The sequence below is a fragment of the Pleurodeles waltl genome, chromosome 4_2 (assembly GCF_031143425.1).
Source record: "Pleurodeles waltl isolate 20211129_DDA chromosome 4_2, aPleWal1.hap1.20221129, whole genome shotgun sequence".
In the NCBI taxonomy this organism is placed as follows: Eukaryota; Metazoa; Chordata; class Amphibia; order Caudata; family Salamandridae; genus Pleurodeles; species Pleurodeles waltl.
In genome coordinates this window covers 125,492,638-125,508,183 of record NC_090443.1, presented here as the reverse complement: position 1 = coordinate 125,508,183, position 15,546 = coordinate 125,492,638, and the positions used below count along the sequence as shown (strand labels likewise).

Sequence of the window (15,546 nt, the reverse complement as noted above, 5' to 3'; positions counted from 1 at the left end):
GTGTACTGCTTTAAAATCATATTTGGGATTGACTCTGTCAATATACATTAAATGCCAGTAAGGCGATTAAGAAACAGCTGTCTATCTGTGGCCATGGTGTCTTTTCCAAACATTGTTTGTCTACATGTTTTTTACATGCATTTAATAACTTAAAGTTCTTAAAATGCTTTTACAAATTGCTTAGGAAAGTTGACAGTAATTCCTGATTGTAGGCAGGCTGTTTCTTTCAGTCCAGTTAAAAGGTTGTAGAAGGCTTTCCAATGGTTAGTCTTAGCTTGCTTAACCACTTTCAGTTAAAATAATCAGTGTGCTCTAAAGTCTTGAAATAATTTCAGCTTTACTTAGAATCTCTCCAGGAGGTAAATTCATGACGATGGCTTGAGAATGAAAACTTTATGAACCGTAGCAATACATTTTGGTCGGTTTGTTTTGGTAATAAATTTGTGTCAGGACATGCACTCTTTGGATACCCTAGTCACAGACAACACTCTGCCACAGTGATAGACTGATGCCCCTCCACCTATGTTTTTTTAGAGACTTGATTACAAAAGTTTCTGCCAGCAAGAGCTGACATTGGAGAATTTCTTTAGCTAAAGGTAGCATATACGGCTAGTTCAGGTGAGAAAGAAAAAACCTACCAATCAGACATTCTCATCTAAGTTTGAGTGGTATCGATCTGATCATTAGGAGTTCATTTATTATGTGGTCTCTCACTCACTGTACCTTCCTTTCTCAGGTGTTCTTCACTCGAAATGGGAAGATTATTGGTAAGAAGGATGCAGTGGTGCCAGCCGGGGGCTTCTTCCCTACCATTGGTATGCTGAGCAGTGGGGAGAAAGTGAAAGTGGACCTCCATCCCCTCAGTGGATAGAAGGAGCCAATCGCATGCAGCCATTACCCTAGTTTCTGTGTTTTCTTGGTCACTTCATGCCACGTTGCCTCATGGGGACCTCTGAAGCAGAGTCCTTTGAAGAAGTCCTGCTGCTTCAAAATCCGGTGGTTTGCACATCTTGGAAGATAGATGTTCCTTGAAAATTACCCAATTCCTTGTTCAGGCCACAAACCCAGGGCTCCAAGTGTCACCTTGATGGTGGTTCTGAGTCCCACCACTCCACCTCGGTACTTTTCTTTTTTGCAGTCGGCCTCTTAACTAATGACCATGCTAGTCTTTGCACAGTGATGGCAGAAGCAGGATTGGGCTTCATTATGAGTGACGACTACCAGAATATCAACTTTAGCTGCTCTGTTTTGAAAAATGCTCACAGCTGTTTTTCAGTAGCTGATGCTACATTGGACTTCAAGCAGCCACTGTGTCGTGTTCCCTGAAAAATTGAACAGCGCCAAGACTGCAAGAATCATTGGGCAGAACTGCATGTATTGTACCATTAATGTCATTTGTTTACGTTGGGAAGATGAGGGAGGATTCAGTTGGTCAAGGGTAGTGTCTGCCTTCCAAACAGTTAATGGAATAGAAGACCATGTGATGTCAGTTAAAACATTTGTCCAGATCTATGCCACATATCCAAATGTCCTAGACTCCACCTCTTTAAAAAAAAAAAAAAAAAAAACACATGCAATTAAATCTTTTCAACAAAGCAGTTGCCATCTTGCTGCAGTGGACTTTGCTGTTCACTAATTTCCAAATGGAGTGGGAACGTGCCTGGTATATCCGCACACTAAGAGCACTTTGATCTTTAAAATAGACAACATGTATGTTAAAAAAACAAAATGTTAAACGTTGCTCTGGAAGTGCTGATAAGATGTCTGTTTTTTCACAACAGCAGAAATAGAATCACACTGGTAACCCATGCAATTAAATGGACCGGGTGCTTTGCTTTTCTCAACCAACCCGCCCCAGATCATGATTGGTGTTAGACCCCCCACCACCCCAACTAAATCAAAGTCACCCTTGTATCTGCCGGTATGTTCACCTGGAACTAACAGGTGGGGAGCAAGATGAATATTGTATCTTGTTTTTCCACTGTGCTTTTGACCGGCGTCTTTACTTATCTCATTGAGATCTTGAGGATGTGTTATTTTAGGGACCTAGGATAAAGAAATTAGTCAATTTTATAAGCCAAAAATTCTGCTACTTTCTGCACAGTTTGAATGGAATAAATGCCAGCTGTGGGCAGTAAATACGTGTTGCCAGTTGTCAAACATGGATTGTCAAAGAAGGAACTGTTTGGAAGCACCAACACCTTTCCCCCTGCATCGGTCACTGTTCCTAGTAACAATGTGCACTATCATGAAAAATATATATATATATAAAATAAAACTGTATGTATATAATTTGGAGATGTTTATACACATTCAATAAATAAGGTATCCATATTTAACTATGTTGTAATTGGGGCATTTGTGTAGTCTGTGCTCTGCTAATATCAAGCAGAATTCTAGGTAGACAAAATAGAGAAAGGAAGCAAAAGTTAAGGGAGCTGTGGAGATTGTAAATATGCTGTTGGTCATGCTTTTTGAACGGATTTTAACAAAACAGGTTTTCTGATTATCATAGTGCTGTTTCTTACCATTATTGATTGATCTCAGTGATTTGGGAGTTTTTTTTTCATAACTGTCTTTTTAACTGACGTATTTTAGGGCAATCACTGTTATTTTCTAGACAAATCTTATTGTTCTGAGAACTCAACATTTTCTTTTACAGATTTTCTTGAAGTTTAAGTACAAATACATTCATCATAACTGTGCCAAGTTGCAACAACTGTACATAGGTCTCTACTGTAGCCATTGTATTTTGTTTACAATTATTTGATTTTGGTGACTCTATGGGTTATATATATTGTTCCAAGGTAGTTAGGTGTACTTCATCTACCACCGTATGTATTTCTTGCAAGTCTAGGTGATACTGCTGTTGGGTATTAATCCAATCCACCTTCCCCTAGAGTGGCCCTTAGTCCATTGTTTGCTCAAATGATACTGAAACTAGGTTTGTTGCTTTGGCGTAGTATTCAATAATCATACCGTATGTAAAAAGTTTCCTGATGTTCCCCCTCACTTCCTCCTCCCCTTCCTGACCTATATCCTGTTGTATGCTATTTGTGTAAGATTGTGTGTTTTTCCACTATGCTGCTAGGGGTTTCAATGTCAATAGTCTTGTTGGGTGAGTTCCTCAACGGTCTAGTTCTTCCACTATTCTAGGAGGTGTTCATTCTTAGTTGGTGGCTGGTGGTGTGGGTTCTCTGGTTTCAGTAAGGGATATCCTAGTCACATTTGTTAGGGATGTAACCAGGTGCTCCAATGCATGTTAGCTGCGGTGAGCCCCTACCCTGTAACACTAAGCTTTCGTATTTTGTCCATTGCTCTAATTCCCTCTTCCATCAATAGAGCCCGGGGCCTAACAGTCTTTTTCAGTTCCTTGTTATCTCTCTTTTGGCCAGAATATATGCGAGGTCCTGCAGTCTACTAGTGGCTTTATTCTGGGGGGTATGTGAAAACCATTGGAGGAGACAGTGGCCTGGTGTGCAAGTTATATCACGGTCTATGACCTCCACTACATGTGTAGTCACTCCACTCCAGTACTTGGTTAAGTGCGCACAAGCCCACATGTGTGTGAAGGCTGCAGCTGCTTCTCTGCAGCGTGGACACTGTGCGTCTGCCACTCGAAGGTGGTCATGGAGCCACCTTGGGGTAAGATATGCTCTGTGTATTACATAAAAGTGTACTAGTTGGAAAGCGGGCATTTTGAGACATCTTTGGTGCCCTGTCAAATATCTGCCCCCCAAGATTTCTCCAGTATTGGGATACCCAGTTCCGTTTCCCATTTAATTCCCAGGACTTCCAGGGGCCACAATGCTCCCTTATGAATTGCCCCGTAAAAGCTGTTTATGGCCTTGTATTTACCTTCTGAGGTTAATATATAGTTGCTGACCTCATGGGGTAGGGGTTCTGCACCTCCCACGTGCCAATGTGTTTGAATGGCATGGGTGACCACTTGGTGTAGCAGGAATTGTCCTTGTGGAAGATCATATTCCTGTCTGAAGTAAGGGTAACATGCTCCCATCCCTGTACAAATCCCCAACCTGGTGGCCCCAGCTTCCACCCAATTTGCCAGTCCTCCCCAATTGCCTCTGTGGGGTATCCATCTTACAAAGTCATTGGGATGATAGGTGAGTAAGGCGTGCCTGTGTCAGTCTTTTGGCGACATCTCTTCCAACATTTACGAATGGCACGGACCTCCGGGGTATCCGATGGATCAGTTCCAGTGAATTGAAAGAGCAGTCTCATTAATTTAGGGAGAGGAAGAATCGTTGAGGCCACCCTGGCCGTTTGGAGTCGACACGTCGTCCACTGGGTCAGCCATTGTAGTTGGACCGCCAGATAGTATGATTCTTAGTTTGGAACCTTCAGGCCTCCGTCCGCTTGCGGTCTTTTCAGTGTTGAGAGCCACCTGGCATCTCCCAGCCCCCATATGAACGCAGTTATCAGGGAGTCCAGCTCGCTGAAAAGCGTGGCAGGGATCCAGAGCTGCAAGACGGCAAAATAGTATAAGACACTTGGTAGTGCCACCATCTTAAGGAGTGCTGTCCTCCCAGCTACTGAAAATGGAAGTGTCTTCCAAATGTCCAGACTGGTTTTCAGCGTCCTAATGATGGTGCTACCTATGTTACCATCTAGAATGTCAGCTGTGGTGTGAAAAACCTTGACTCCCAGGTAGGCCATGCACCAAGGTTCCCAAGAAACATGTCCCAGCTCCCCTGGTGGGTCATAGTCTGCTGAAAGTGGGTATAGTTGGGATTTCTGCAGGTTTACTCGTAGCCCTCTTAGTCTGCCAAATTGTTTTAAAAGTGCCTGGGCTCCCTCAAGATCTAGTCCCATATCCCGTAAGAGCATGAGTAGATCGTCCACGTAGAGTACTATTTGGTGAGGGTTGTCCTTGTATAGTAGTCCCTGGTACCAAGTAGTAGTCCGTGCTTGGACAGCCATTGGCTCCATTGCCAATGCTAATAACAAGGGCGAGAGGGGGCACCTCTGTCTTGTGCCCCTCTCCACCCTATATAGCTTGGATATGGTAGTCCCGGTTCTAACCCAGGCTCTGGGATCTGTGCATGCCAACTGTGTCCAACTAATGAATCCGTCGCCCAGCCCCACATACTCTAGAACTGCAAATAGGTATTTCTATTCCAGGCTATCGAATGCCTTCTCTATGTCTACTGCAAAGACTGTCGCAGCTCTTTTGCTTGGTATCTCAGTGTCTAATAGGTGGATAACCCAGCAGATATTCTGGGCTGTGTTTCGGGTGGGAATGAGTCCTGCTTGGTCTGTATGGACCAGGCAAGTCACGAATGGCAGCAATCTTGTCGCTAGTATATGGCTGAGAATTTTGTAGTCCATATTAAGCATCAATAGGGGCCTATAGCCTCTACTGTCATTTGCCGGTTTACCTGGTTTCAGTAGTGGAACGATAAGTGCCTTCCTGGTTGAGTCTGGGAGGCTATTCTGTTCTCTCACCGTGTCATACAACTCCACGCGTTTAGGGGCCAGATCGTTCATGTACGTGGCATAAAATTCTCTGGGGAGCTCATCTGTGCCTGCAGTTTTTCCTTGTGCTAGGCCCTTGGTGTATTCTCTAATTTCTGTCTCCTCTAGATTTCCTCCTATAGTTTCTTTCTCGTTCTCAGTGAGGTGCTGACGTGGGAGAGGTTTCCAGGAAGACCCTTATGTGCCCCTCCTCACCCTGCGTGACGTTCGTATAAAGAGTGGTGTAGTATTCTAGGAAAGGGTGGTTGATCTCTTCCTGTCGGAATAATCTGTCCCCGGTGGAGGTGGTAATCTCTATAATGGGTGTCCCTCTTTTGGAGGGGTTGGCCAGCCACGCTAGTAGCGTGCCAATTTTGTCCCTTTCATCATGAGCTCTTACCATGTAATTTTTATAGTCGAAGCATCAGAGTCTCTGTGTAGTCTGCTACTTTCTCACTGGCCTCTCTCACCTCCCTTTGCAACGCAGGGTGTTCTAGTCTTTGTTTTTCCTGCATGCGTAACTCATCTTCTGTTGTCCTGATCTCCCATTGTTGCAACTACCGAATTCCCATCAATGTGGCTATGCAATTCCCTCTAATCACTACATTCCATATTATCTGGGGAGATGGGGCAGTAGCATCATTGTCCTCAAAATAGCTTCTGATGTGTCCCCCCACCTGCTCCCGAAAGGCTGGGTCTTCTAAGGATTCCGGCTTCAGGCACCAGGTTGGTAGTCGTGGCTTGGTTCTTTCCCAGGCCAGTTGGAGGAGGACAGGATTATGATCAGAAATTGTCCTCCCCAAATATTCCACTTCCCGGACCCGATTATGTACTTTGGGTGGCAGAGAAAAGTATCTCGGCGTATATGTAAATTAGGCATAGTGGAAAAGAAGGAATAGTCTCTGGTGTTAGGGTAAAGGTGCCTCCAGGAGTCTATCAGCTGCCACTCGCAGTGCCACCCTCGAAACACTCTAGCCATTCTGCCCACCGGTGATTCCCTTAGTGGGGGGATGCAATCTGTCTAATTCAGGGTTGGCCACACAGTTAAAATCACCCGATCAATACTGTGTGTAGCAGTTGAGAGGCTAATGTTCCCATGAGGTGCTCCAAAAATGTACCCTGTTATGTGTTCAGTGCGTATATAAAGATAAGTGCTATATCCTTTCCCTCTAGGCGGCCCGTGACCACTATATAGTGACCATTTGTGTCAATGAGAGCTCCCCGCTAGTACGCTCAGTAGGTTGTATAGTACACCTGGCCTCTCCATCTCTTCTGCATCACCACCCCCTCTGCCGCCATCTGCTGCATTTCCTGCAGCATTGCTATATGGGTCCCTCTTCTTTGTAGATAGAATACCTTGTTCCAGTTAGTCATATTGTGCTTACCCCTGATATTCTATGATACAACCTTATAGTTTTGTGAGTACCGCATTGGATTCACTTGTTATGTGACTGTTGTTCTGCATCTCCTTTCCATGGCTAGGTCATATTGATGCAGTATACTTCAGGACTACTCGTCGGGAGGTACAGCGGCCGATCTCCCTTAAAACAACAACAAAAAACAAACTTCCCAACTCCCATACCCCAGGACAGGTGAAAAAACAACCACCCATCCAAACTAGTTGTGATCAAGAAACGCTCTTATGAGGTGCACGTGACCAAACCCGTGGTGGTGCAGGGCCCTCGGCTCCAGGTCACATCCTGTCCAGTCTCGTATGATCCCGGTCCACTCTTAAACACCCTGTGGCAGGCTTCTCAATGTGTCCCAGTCTCTCTCAGGGGTTTCATATGATGTCTTCAGAGATCCCTAGTATCACTATTGGTAACTCCACACTCAGCTCTGTCGAGCCTCCAGATTCCCCATCCGAGTTCGATTGCCGTACATCTCCCCCTGTCGCCACCGAGCAGGGACTGGGCTCTCCCTGCTCAGTGATGCCACGGCTGCAGTAGCACTTATTCTTTCCCTCCGTGCCTCCTCCAGAGAAGGTCCTGCTTCGCTGCACCAGGGTCCCCGGACCGCCATCACTGGCTCCTGGGTCAATTTCTGCGGTGTGTGCAGGTGTCAGCTGCCCCTGATCAACCATCCAGCCAGTCTCGTGCCTCTTGCGGAGTTCGGAAGAATTGCGCTCCCTGCCCCTCCGCCACCCTCAGCATGGCAGGGAAGAGCATAGCATACGGAATGTTTAGTGTCCTAGTTTGCTTCTTGATCTCTAAGGAATGTGGCCCGTTGTTTTTGCACTTTGAGGAAGAAATCCAGAAAAATGCAGACCACGCTGTTCTCCACTTTTATCTCTTCTCGTTTCCGGGCTTGTCCGAGGATGTGGTCACGATCTTTGTAATGAGTAGCCGGGCAACCACTGGGTGCAGCGGAGCCCCAGTGGGAGGCGGCCCAGGCGGTACTCTGTGAGCCCTCTCAAATGCATAGAACTGTGATAGGCCCTCTGGAGTCACCGCTGTGCGGATCCAGTTCTCCAGGTAGGAGGTCATATCATTGTGCTCAACCTTTTCGGGCAACCCCACTATTCGGATATTATTTCGGCGTGATCTATTTTCAGTGCCCCCACCACGGACTGCAAGGGCCTTCCCCTGCTGTTCCAAGAGCTGGTTTGATGTCCACCACTTCTTGTTCAGTCGTTGTGATTCTCTCTGCCAGACATTGTTGATCTTCGCGCAGCAGGCCTGATCGGTTGTCAGTGCGTCTATCTTGGACTCCAGGACCTTCCTAGAGGCTGTGATAACCTGCAGTATGTCCCCCAGGGAGGGGTTCGCAGCCAAGCCCACCTGTGGAGGCCGGTTGTTTAGTTGTGGTTGTAGGTGTCTCAGGACGGCCAGGCTGCAACCCGGTGTCCCCTGCTATTTCTCTTTTCCTATTGAGTTTTCCCATATTCACTGACACAGACACCTAAGGTTCCTGCGGTGAGCCATGCCAGGGGCTTCAGTAGGGTTTATCTCCTTTGCGCCCCTCTTCTCCTGCTCCTGACAGTATGGAGCTGCACGTGACGCGTCAATGAAGAGCGCTTACTCTCAGGTACTGCAGGGTAGTCCAACGCCTCCTTCTTGAGATTAATGTCACCAGATCTGTTCCAAATTCATTACGGGGGGGAATTCACCGCCAGTCCCTCACACCCTGACACCCCCCCCCCCCCCCCCATCTCTTGCTGTCCTTCTACAGATCCCGACAGTGAGCTTCTGGGTCACTGCTGAGGCTCTCACCCCAGATCTGGGCGGTCTCAGCCTGGGGAGTCACTGCCTGCACTCTGGGCGCGCTACCCCGCTCCTCCACCAGGGGGCCACCTCCGCCTGCTCTTCTCGTCCTGCAGGCAACACTGAGGCGAGGGGGGGGGTGAAGGCCCCTACCGCAGGTTCCTGGACCCAACCTCACTCCCCACACCTCCACGGGCCTCTTTGTATCATGTCAGTGTTTGGATAGGGGAGAGGCAGGGCTGGTGTCCCGGCCGCTATCTGTTCCTCTCGCCTATCTCAGTCGGGCCCGCTTTCCCCTGCCTCACTCTGGCCCGGAGTCCTTGGTTCCCGCTCACCTGGGTCCAAGTGGACGCCGCCTAGCCTTCTTTGCTTTCTTCCTGCACCATTCTTGCCTGTGTCAGAGACGAGACGAGCCCTGCTCGGTCTCCGCTACGCGGCTCAAGCTGTGCCCGCCATTTTACTAATGGCCGCTTTCTGGTCCTCTTTTTTCTGGGCTGGTTTCTAGCCCCGCCGCAGTTCCTCACTCCTCAAATTCATGCGCCTCGCCCCCACGCCTCACTGAGGGGCGTCAGGGCTGCCGCAGCTCTGGGGTAACTCCTACGCAGCCCCAGCTGTGACCCCTGGCTTGCCCCTTGGGACCCAAGGCCTTAGATGTAAAAAAAAAAAAAACAGTGCCTGGAACACAGCTGCAGCTCTTCGTTATGGACATCGTTTGGGGCTTCGGTCCCCATGTTTTCTGTCACTTTGTTATGAAACTAATAGAGATAATAGTCCATTGTTGACTATTAGTGTAATGAAATGGCTTTTTGTTAGTATTTGTTAAGTGGAATATGACCTTCCCTGTCAGCTGAGGCAAGTAAAAAATGCTTTTAAATGTAAGTTGTGTGCGTGCTATCGCCTGCGAGTGTATGTGTGAATGTGTATGTACGTGTAAACCTGATTGTGTGAGTGTAAATTAAGGTAAAATGGCATGTGATGTCACTTCCGCTATCCCTGGCATTTTGGTGAATTGACGTCAATGTGTTAGAGGGACGTTGTAGTTATGGTCACGTTTATACACACAACACCATAGAAATTCAGCAGTTACAGTTAAACTTATGGTAAACTATAACTTGTGACAGGTGGCCAGGCCCTGCTGCCCACACCCGTATTAACATGCAGTAATTATATATTACTTTGTTAAAAAAAAAAAAAAAAATCGCTAACAAAGGTTACTTTGTCGTTATAGTTAGTTCATATTTTACTCACACAAAACTATAGAAATTCAGCATTTATAGTTATACTTGGTTTTGAGGCATGAATCCTTTTCTGGATTCACATGCTTTGCATTATTCCACAATCTAGTGGTTGGGTCCGGCATTGTCCTTTTTCTTCCTTTCCCATCTGGCTCCACCACCACCACCCTCTGACCCCACGCCCCTCCCCGTGGGTGTCATCGACTACCTTTTGGTGGTATGCCTGTCCAATATGACTTCAGACGGCACTCAGGATGTTCCTGTGCATCGTTTGCTTCTTCAGATTTTTTTTTTTCTGCCATTGGGTCTGGAATCCATAAAGGAGCTCCAAAGCTTTTAAAATATCAAGTTTTTTAAACTAAAATCTACAGTTGCCAAAGAACACAAAGAAAGGATGATGAGAGAGAAGGGGTACACTTCTCTCCTTTTTTACCCCCAATGAGAGACCTTGCCAGAAACAGCCACGGGGTCGGAGAATGAGGGTAGGCAGAGGAAATGGAAAATACCCCCTTTAAATTCTGCCCCAACTGCCACCACAGGTGTGCGCCGAGACACCCCCACGAGATGTGTAGCCTCTGTCTCCCGAAAGACCATTCAGACAAGGACTACGAGGCCTGTGCCACATTCATGCCAATAGCATTAAGGGCATACTAAAGACAAAGGCTACAACATTGCACCACAGCTACCCAGAGACCATAGGTATCACTGAAGGACATTGACATGCCCAGCGACAACGGGGAAAACGTCGAGGAAGCCAAAACAGCACATGGCTGAGAGTCATAAGCCGAAGCCTAATCCACAGATGCCAAGAGGAAACAGATGACCAAGAAAGCGCAATAGAGGCTGGAAAGAAAGATCACAAGGTAACCAAGCTGCCAAAAGGACCAAACCTAAATCCTCAAACAAAAAGGCAGCCTCTGCGACCGAAGGTCAACCGAAAGCCAAAGAAGTTCACGGATCCCAATCACAGGATACTGATGCAGGCAAGAAGCCGTCGAAACCGTCAGTGATCCCATTTGGTCGAGCAAGAACAAAAGAAGGCTCAAAACCTTCCATATACCTGTTGACTCCCAAGAAAAGACCTTTGCTGGTGCTGGATGTCAAACTGAAGGCATAGGACGTTGAAAAGAAAAAGATAAGGCTGGAGGCCGAGATGGCAGTTTTCCTGCAAAGAAAAAGGGAGTTCGACTCATTAAGGGAATGTCTAATCCCAACTAAACTATTGATGACATTTGATGTCCAAGATGATCAGTCTGCCTTAGAGCCTCCTGCAACACCGGAGCCACTTGAGGAAGAACCTGACCAGGAGGTCTACAAAACCGAAGAGACTCAGGGGGCTGGAGGGTTAAACAAAAAGTGGAGGAATGATCTGGACATGGATTCCCCAGAGGAAGGAGGGAGCATCTACCTAATTCGAGGACTTCACCACCGGATGACCTCTCCATGTACAACAGTCTCATCAAGAGGGCTACTGATAACTGTGGGGTACACCTGGAGAAAGAAAAGAGCAACCTGTTTGTTTGTTTCCTTCTGGAAATAGTAATGCCATTCAACAAGGGCAACCTTTATTTGCTGATGTTAACCAGCACACCGCACCTGGGGCAAAGGCAGTTAAGCCAAGGGATGAGAAAGTACAAAGACCCAAAGTATATACAGAGCAATGCATCAGCAAACTCAATAATTGTCACCACGGCAAGAAAACGTACCAACGCCCCCACCTCTACTGGACCCACACATGAAACAGAGAGCAAGAGGCTCAACATGGTGGGACGGAAAACTGAAAGGAGGCTGCGAATTGGTAATTCAAACGTATTATTGAACAGATACAGCTACCAACAATGGGACCATTTGGAGTCCCTCATGCAACATCTCCCAGAGGAGTACAAGAAAAGGGCCAAAGCAATCATGTGTGAGGGGTGAAATACAACCAATACATGCCTGAAATCAGCCTTGGATGTCGCAGATACTGCCATTAGGCAGAAGTGCACCAGAACCACACTAAGAAGGCATGCCTGGTTGAGTGTTTGGGTTTGAGCCAGAAGTGCAAACCCCCATAATCAACGTGCCATTTCCCTATGAATCAAGAACACAAGAAGCACCCCAGATTCATACTAGACAGAGTATGCTACTAGTTCACAGTGCCACCATTCGGCATAGTCCGCACCACGTGTCCTCGCAAACTTCCTTGCTGCAGTTGCAGCAGACCTAAGAAGGAAAGAAATACATGTATACCTATACCTAACCGACTGGCTAGTAAAGGCAAAGACAAAACAAATGTCAAAGAGTCATTCAAACAGTAAATACTACTCTAGAACGGCTGTTTTTCTCCTTAAACCACTCGGAATCTTCAACACAACCGGAACAGGAAAAAGTGTTCCTGGAGCAATCCTAAACTCATGTACAACGTCATGCATGCAGTTCATAACACATGCAAGACTGCACATGCGACCCTTCCAAGAATGGATTTGCATCAATGGTCACAAGCCACTGGGAATTAGGAGGATCTAGCGGTTGTCACATCGCGGATACAGAAGGAAGGACATTTGGTGGAAATCAAGACAGATGACCTTAGGAAGACCATTCAAGACAGCTACTCCAATAGTGACCATCACAAACAGATGCGTCCCACAAGCGTTGGAGAACACACAAACAGAACTTGAAAGTACGGGACAATGGAACAAGTCTGATGCACTGGAAAAACATCAGCTTCTTGGAAATGAAGACTGTTTGTAGCCCTAAAACCTTCCAAGCACACATGGGATGCTTTAAATTGTACACTTGAGCAAACTAGCGCAAGAGATATGGCAATGGGCAATATCATAGAAAATCAATCTCGGCACCATCCACCTACCAGGAAAGTAAAATACAGAGGTGGACAGACCAAGCAGAGAAGAAATCAGCACACACAAATTGAAGCTGAATCGCACACTGGAGAAGATATTTAAGGTCTGGGGAAGACCAACAATGGATCTGTTCACAACAGCAGAAAAAACAAAATGCCAGCACTTCGCCACCGGGTTTCAACACCAGCAGTCAGAAGAGAATGCCTTGTTACAAAACGTGTCAGGGAGATGTGCTTTTCCACCAATCCCCTTAATACACAAGGTACTGGAAAAACCGAGACAACCAGAGACGATCCTCATCCTGATAGCCCCTCAATGGGCCAGACAGACCTGTTATTTGCAACTACCAAAGATGTCCCGGGACAGATGATCATGATCAAAGCAGATCAGGACTTGCTAACAATGCAGAAGGGGAGAGTGCATCACCTGGAATCAGCAACACTCAGCCTAGCAGCGTGGCACTTGAATACTTGGAGTTCGGGCATCAGCAACTCATGCGCAGGACAATGGAAATCCTTAAGGAAGCAAGAAAACCTACCACAAGAAAATGTTATGCAGCAAATTGGAAAAGATACCTCCACTGGTACACAAAAAAAACAGGGAAATGGAAACAATACTAATGTATCTCACTCATCTATTGGATAACAGCTTAACCTATTCATCATTAAAAGTGCACATGGCAGCGAGAGTAGCATACACCCGGGGCACCTCATGTGACAGTTTCTTCCCTTCACAAGTAGTGAAGAGGTTTTTAGAGGTATCAAAAATAATTTCTCCACAAAGATCAGTTCCAGCACCAATGTGGAACTTAAACATATTATTAAAGCAAATAATATCAAAATTGTTTGAACCTATGCACAAAGCAGTTCTCAAATCACTCACACTCAAGACTGCATTCCTAATTGCTTTCACTTCCCTGTGGAGGCTGAGCAAACTGCAAGCACTAACAATACAGAAACCATACCTACAGATACACAAAGACAAGGTGGGTCTCAGGACCAACCCACAATTCCTACCTAGTGTAGAAATTAGGTTTCACGTAAATCAAAGCAAGCAGCTAGCATTGTTCTTCAAGGAACAGCAAACAAAAATGGAAAGTACCCTACACACATTGAATGTAAGAAGAGCTTTAATATACTATCAGAAAGAAACAAGACTTTCATAAAGGAAACCGGTTGTTTGGATCTGTTTGGCTCATAAAGGAAACCGGTTGTTTGGATCCTTCACAAAAGCAACCAAGAGGTCACCAGTAACAGAGAAAATAATCTCTATATGCATTGTAGAAACAATACAGACTTGCTACTCAGGGGCAGGGATAACGCTACCCACATGCCCAGAGGCACACTCAACAAGAAAGAAGGGTGCAACAGTAAGCGTTCCTAACTAACATACCCATAGAAACAATCTGCGCAGCAGGAACGTGGGCATCCCCACACACATTTACAAAACCTTACTGTGTGGACGTTCAAATGAACAAGGAGGCACAAGTGTGATAAATACTGCAGCACCTGTTTGGAAACACTCCGTCATTTTATCTCAACTAACCCAAGGGAAGGGATACAGCTACATAATCTAATGCAAAGCATGTGAATCCAGAAAAGGATTCATGCTTAAAAACGAAATTACTAACCAGTAAGAGTAGCTGTGCAGCCTGAACATTTTTCTGGATTCACATATGACCCACCTGCTTGCCGAGAAATGGGAGATAATGCAACCAGGTGGGAACAAGAGAGACTAAACAGCAAGGAAGAAAAATTCCAATAGTCAGAAAAAATAATTTGAAGATGGAGACTGCGCACAGGAACATCTGGGGCAACTTCTGACATCCTACATGGGATGGGCATACCACCAGTGGTAGTCGACAAAGTTTTTTAAAAAGAGGAAGAAAGGACTACTCCAGACCCAAGCACTAGATGGCAGAATAATACAAAGCATATCAATCCAGAATACTCTTCAAGCTGCAAAATGACTCCTACCTGTAAGTAACCATTTTGTTATATTTGTCTGGAAAAACTATAACTTGTGCCATTAAGTAACATTAAGACACAAGTTATAGTTTCTTAATAGAAGTATAACTATAACTGCTGAAGTTATATGGTATGGTGTGGGTAAAACGTAAACTTAACTATAACATCCCTGTTTTTTGTGTGTGTGTGTGTGTGTGTGTGTATATATATACGTGTGTGTGTGTGTGTGTGTGTATATATATATATATATATATATATATATATATATATATATAATGTTTGATGGCGTGTGTAGCTGCAGATACACATGCTGTGCACTGTTCCTGCCATCTAGTGTTCGGCTCGGAGTGTTACAAGTTTTTTTTTCTTCAAATAAGTCTTTTCGAGTCATGGGACTGAGTGACTCCTCTCTTTCGGCTCCATTGCGCATGGGCGTCGACTCTATCTTAGATTGTTTCTTTCCGCCATCGGGTTCGGCCGTGTTCCTCTTCACTCCATAATTCGAATCGGGAAAATGTAGAAAATCATCCAAATCCGTCTGTATTGTTTGCGTTCGGGACCGGTTTAGTATAAACAAATCGGCACTGACAACAAGACCCCTTCGGCGGCCCTTCGGGGCTTCCGTACTTAACCAAGGCCTGGTCGGCCCGACCACACCCCCATCGTCGAAGACTCATGGACCGGACCCCCTTCCGTTTCTGTCCGACGTGTCACGCCAAGTATCCTTATACAGGCCAGTATCGGGTCTGTAACCTGTGTTTGTCACCCGAACACAGAGAGGATACTTGTGAGGCCTGCAAATCTTTTCGATCCAAGAAGACCC

General features: G+C 46.0%; 1 protein-coding gene across 3 annotated transcripts in view; it reads left to right on the top strand.

Annotated features, from left to right (window-relative positions):
• Positions 1-2,339, top strand: part of SPRYD3 (SPRY domain containing 3) — a 472,005-nt gene extending 469,666 nt beyond the window's left edge. For all 3 annotated transcript variants that reach the window (XM_069230934.1, XM_069230932.1, XM_069230933.1), the window contains exon 11: positions 737-2,339. In XM_069230934.1, the coding sequence (XP_069087035.1) occupies positions 737-871 (135 nt within the window). In that variant the 3' untranslated portion in view covers positions 872-2,339. The remainder of the gene's footprint in view (positions 1-736) is intronic.
• The last annotated feature ends 13,207 nt before the right edge of the window (positions 2,340-15,546 follow it).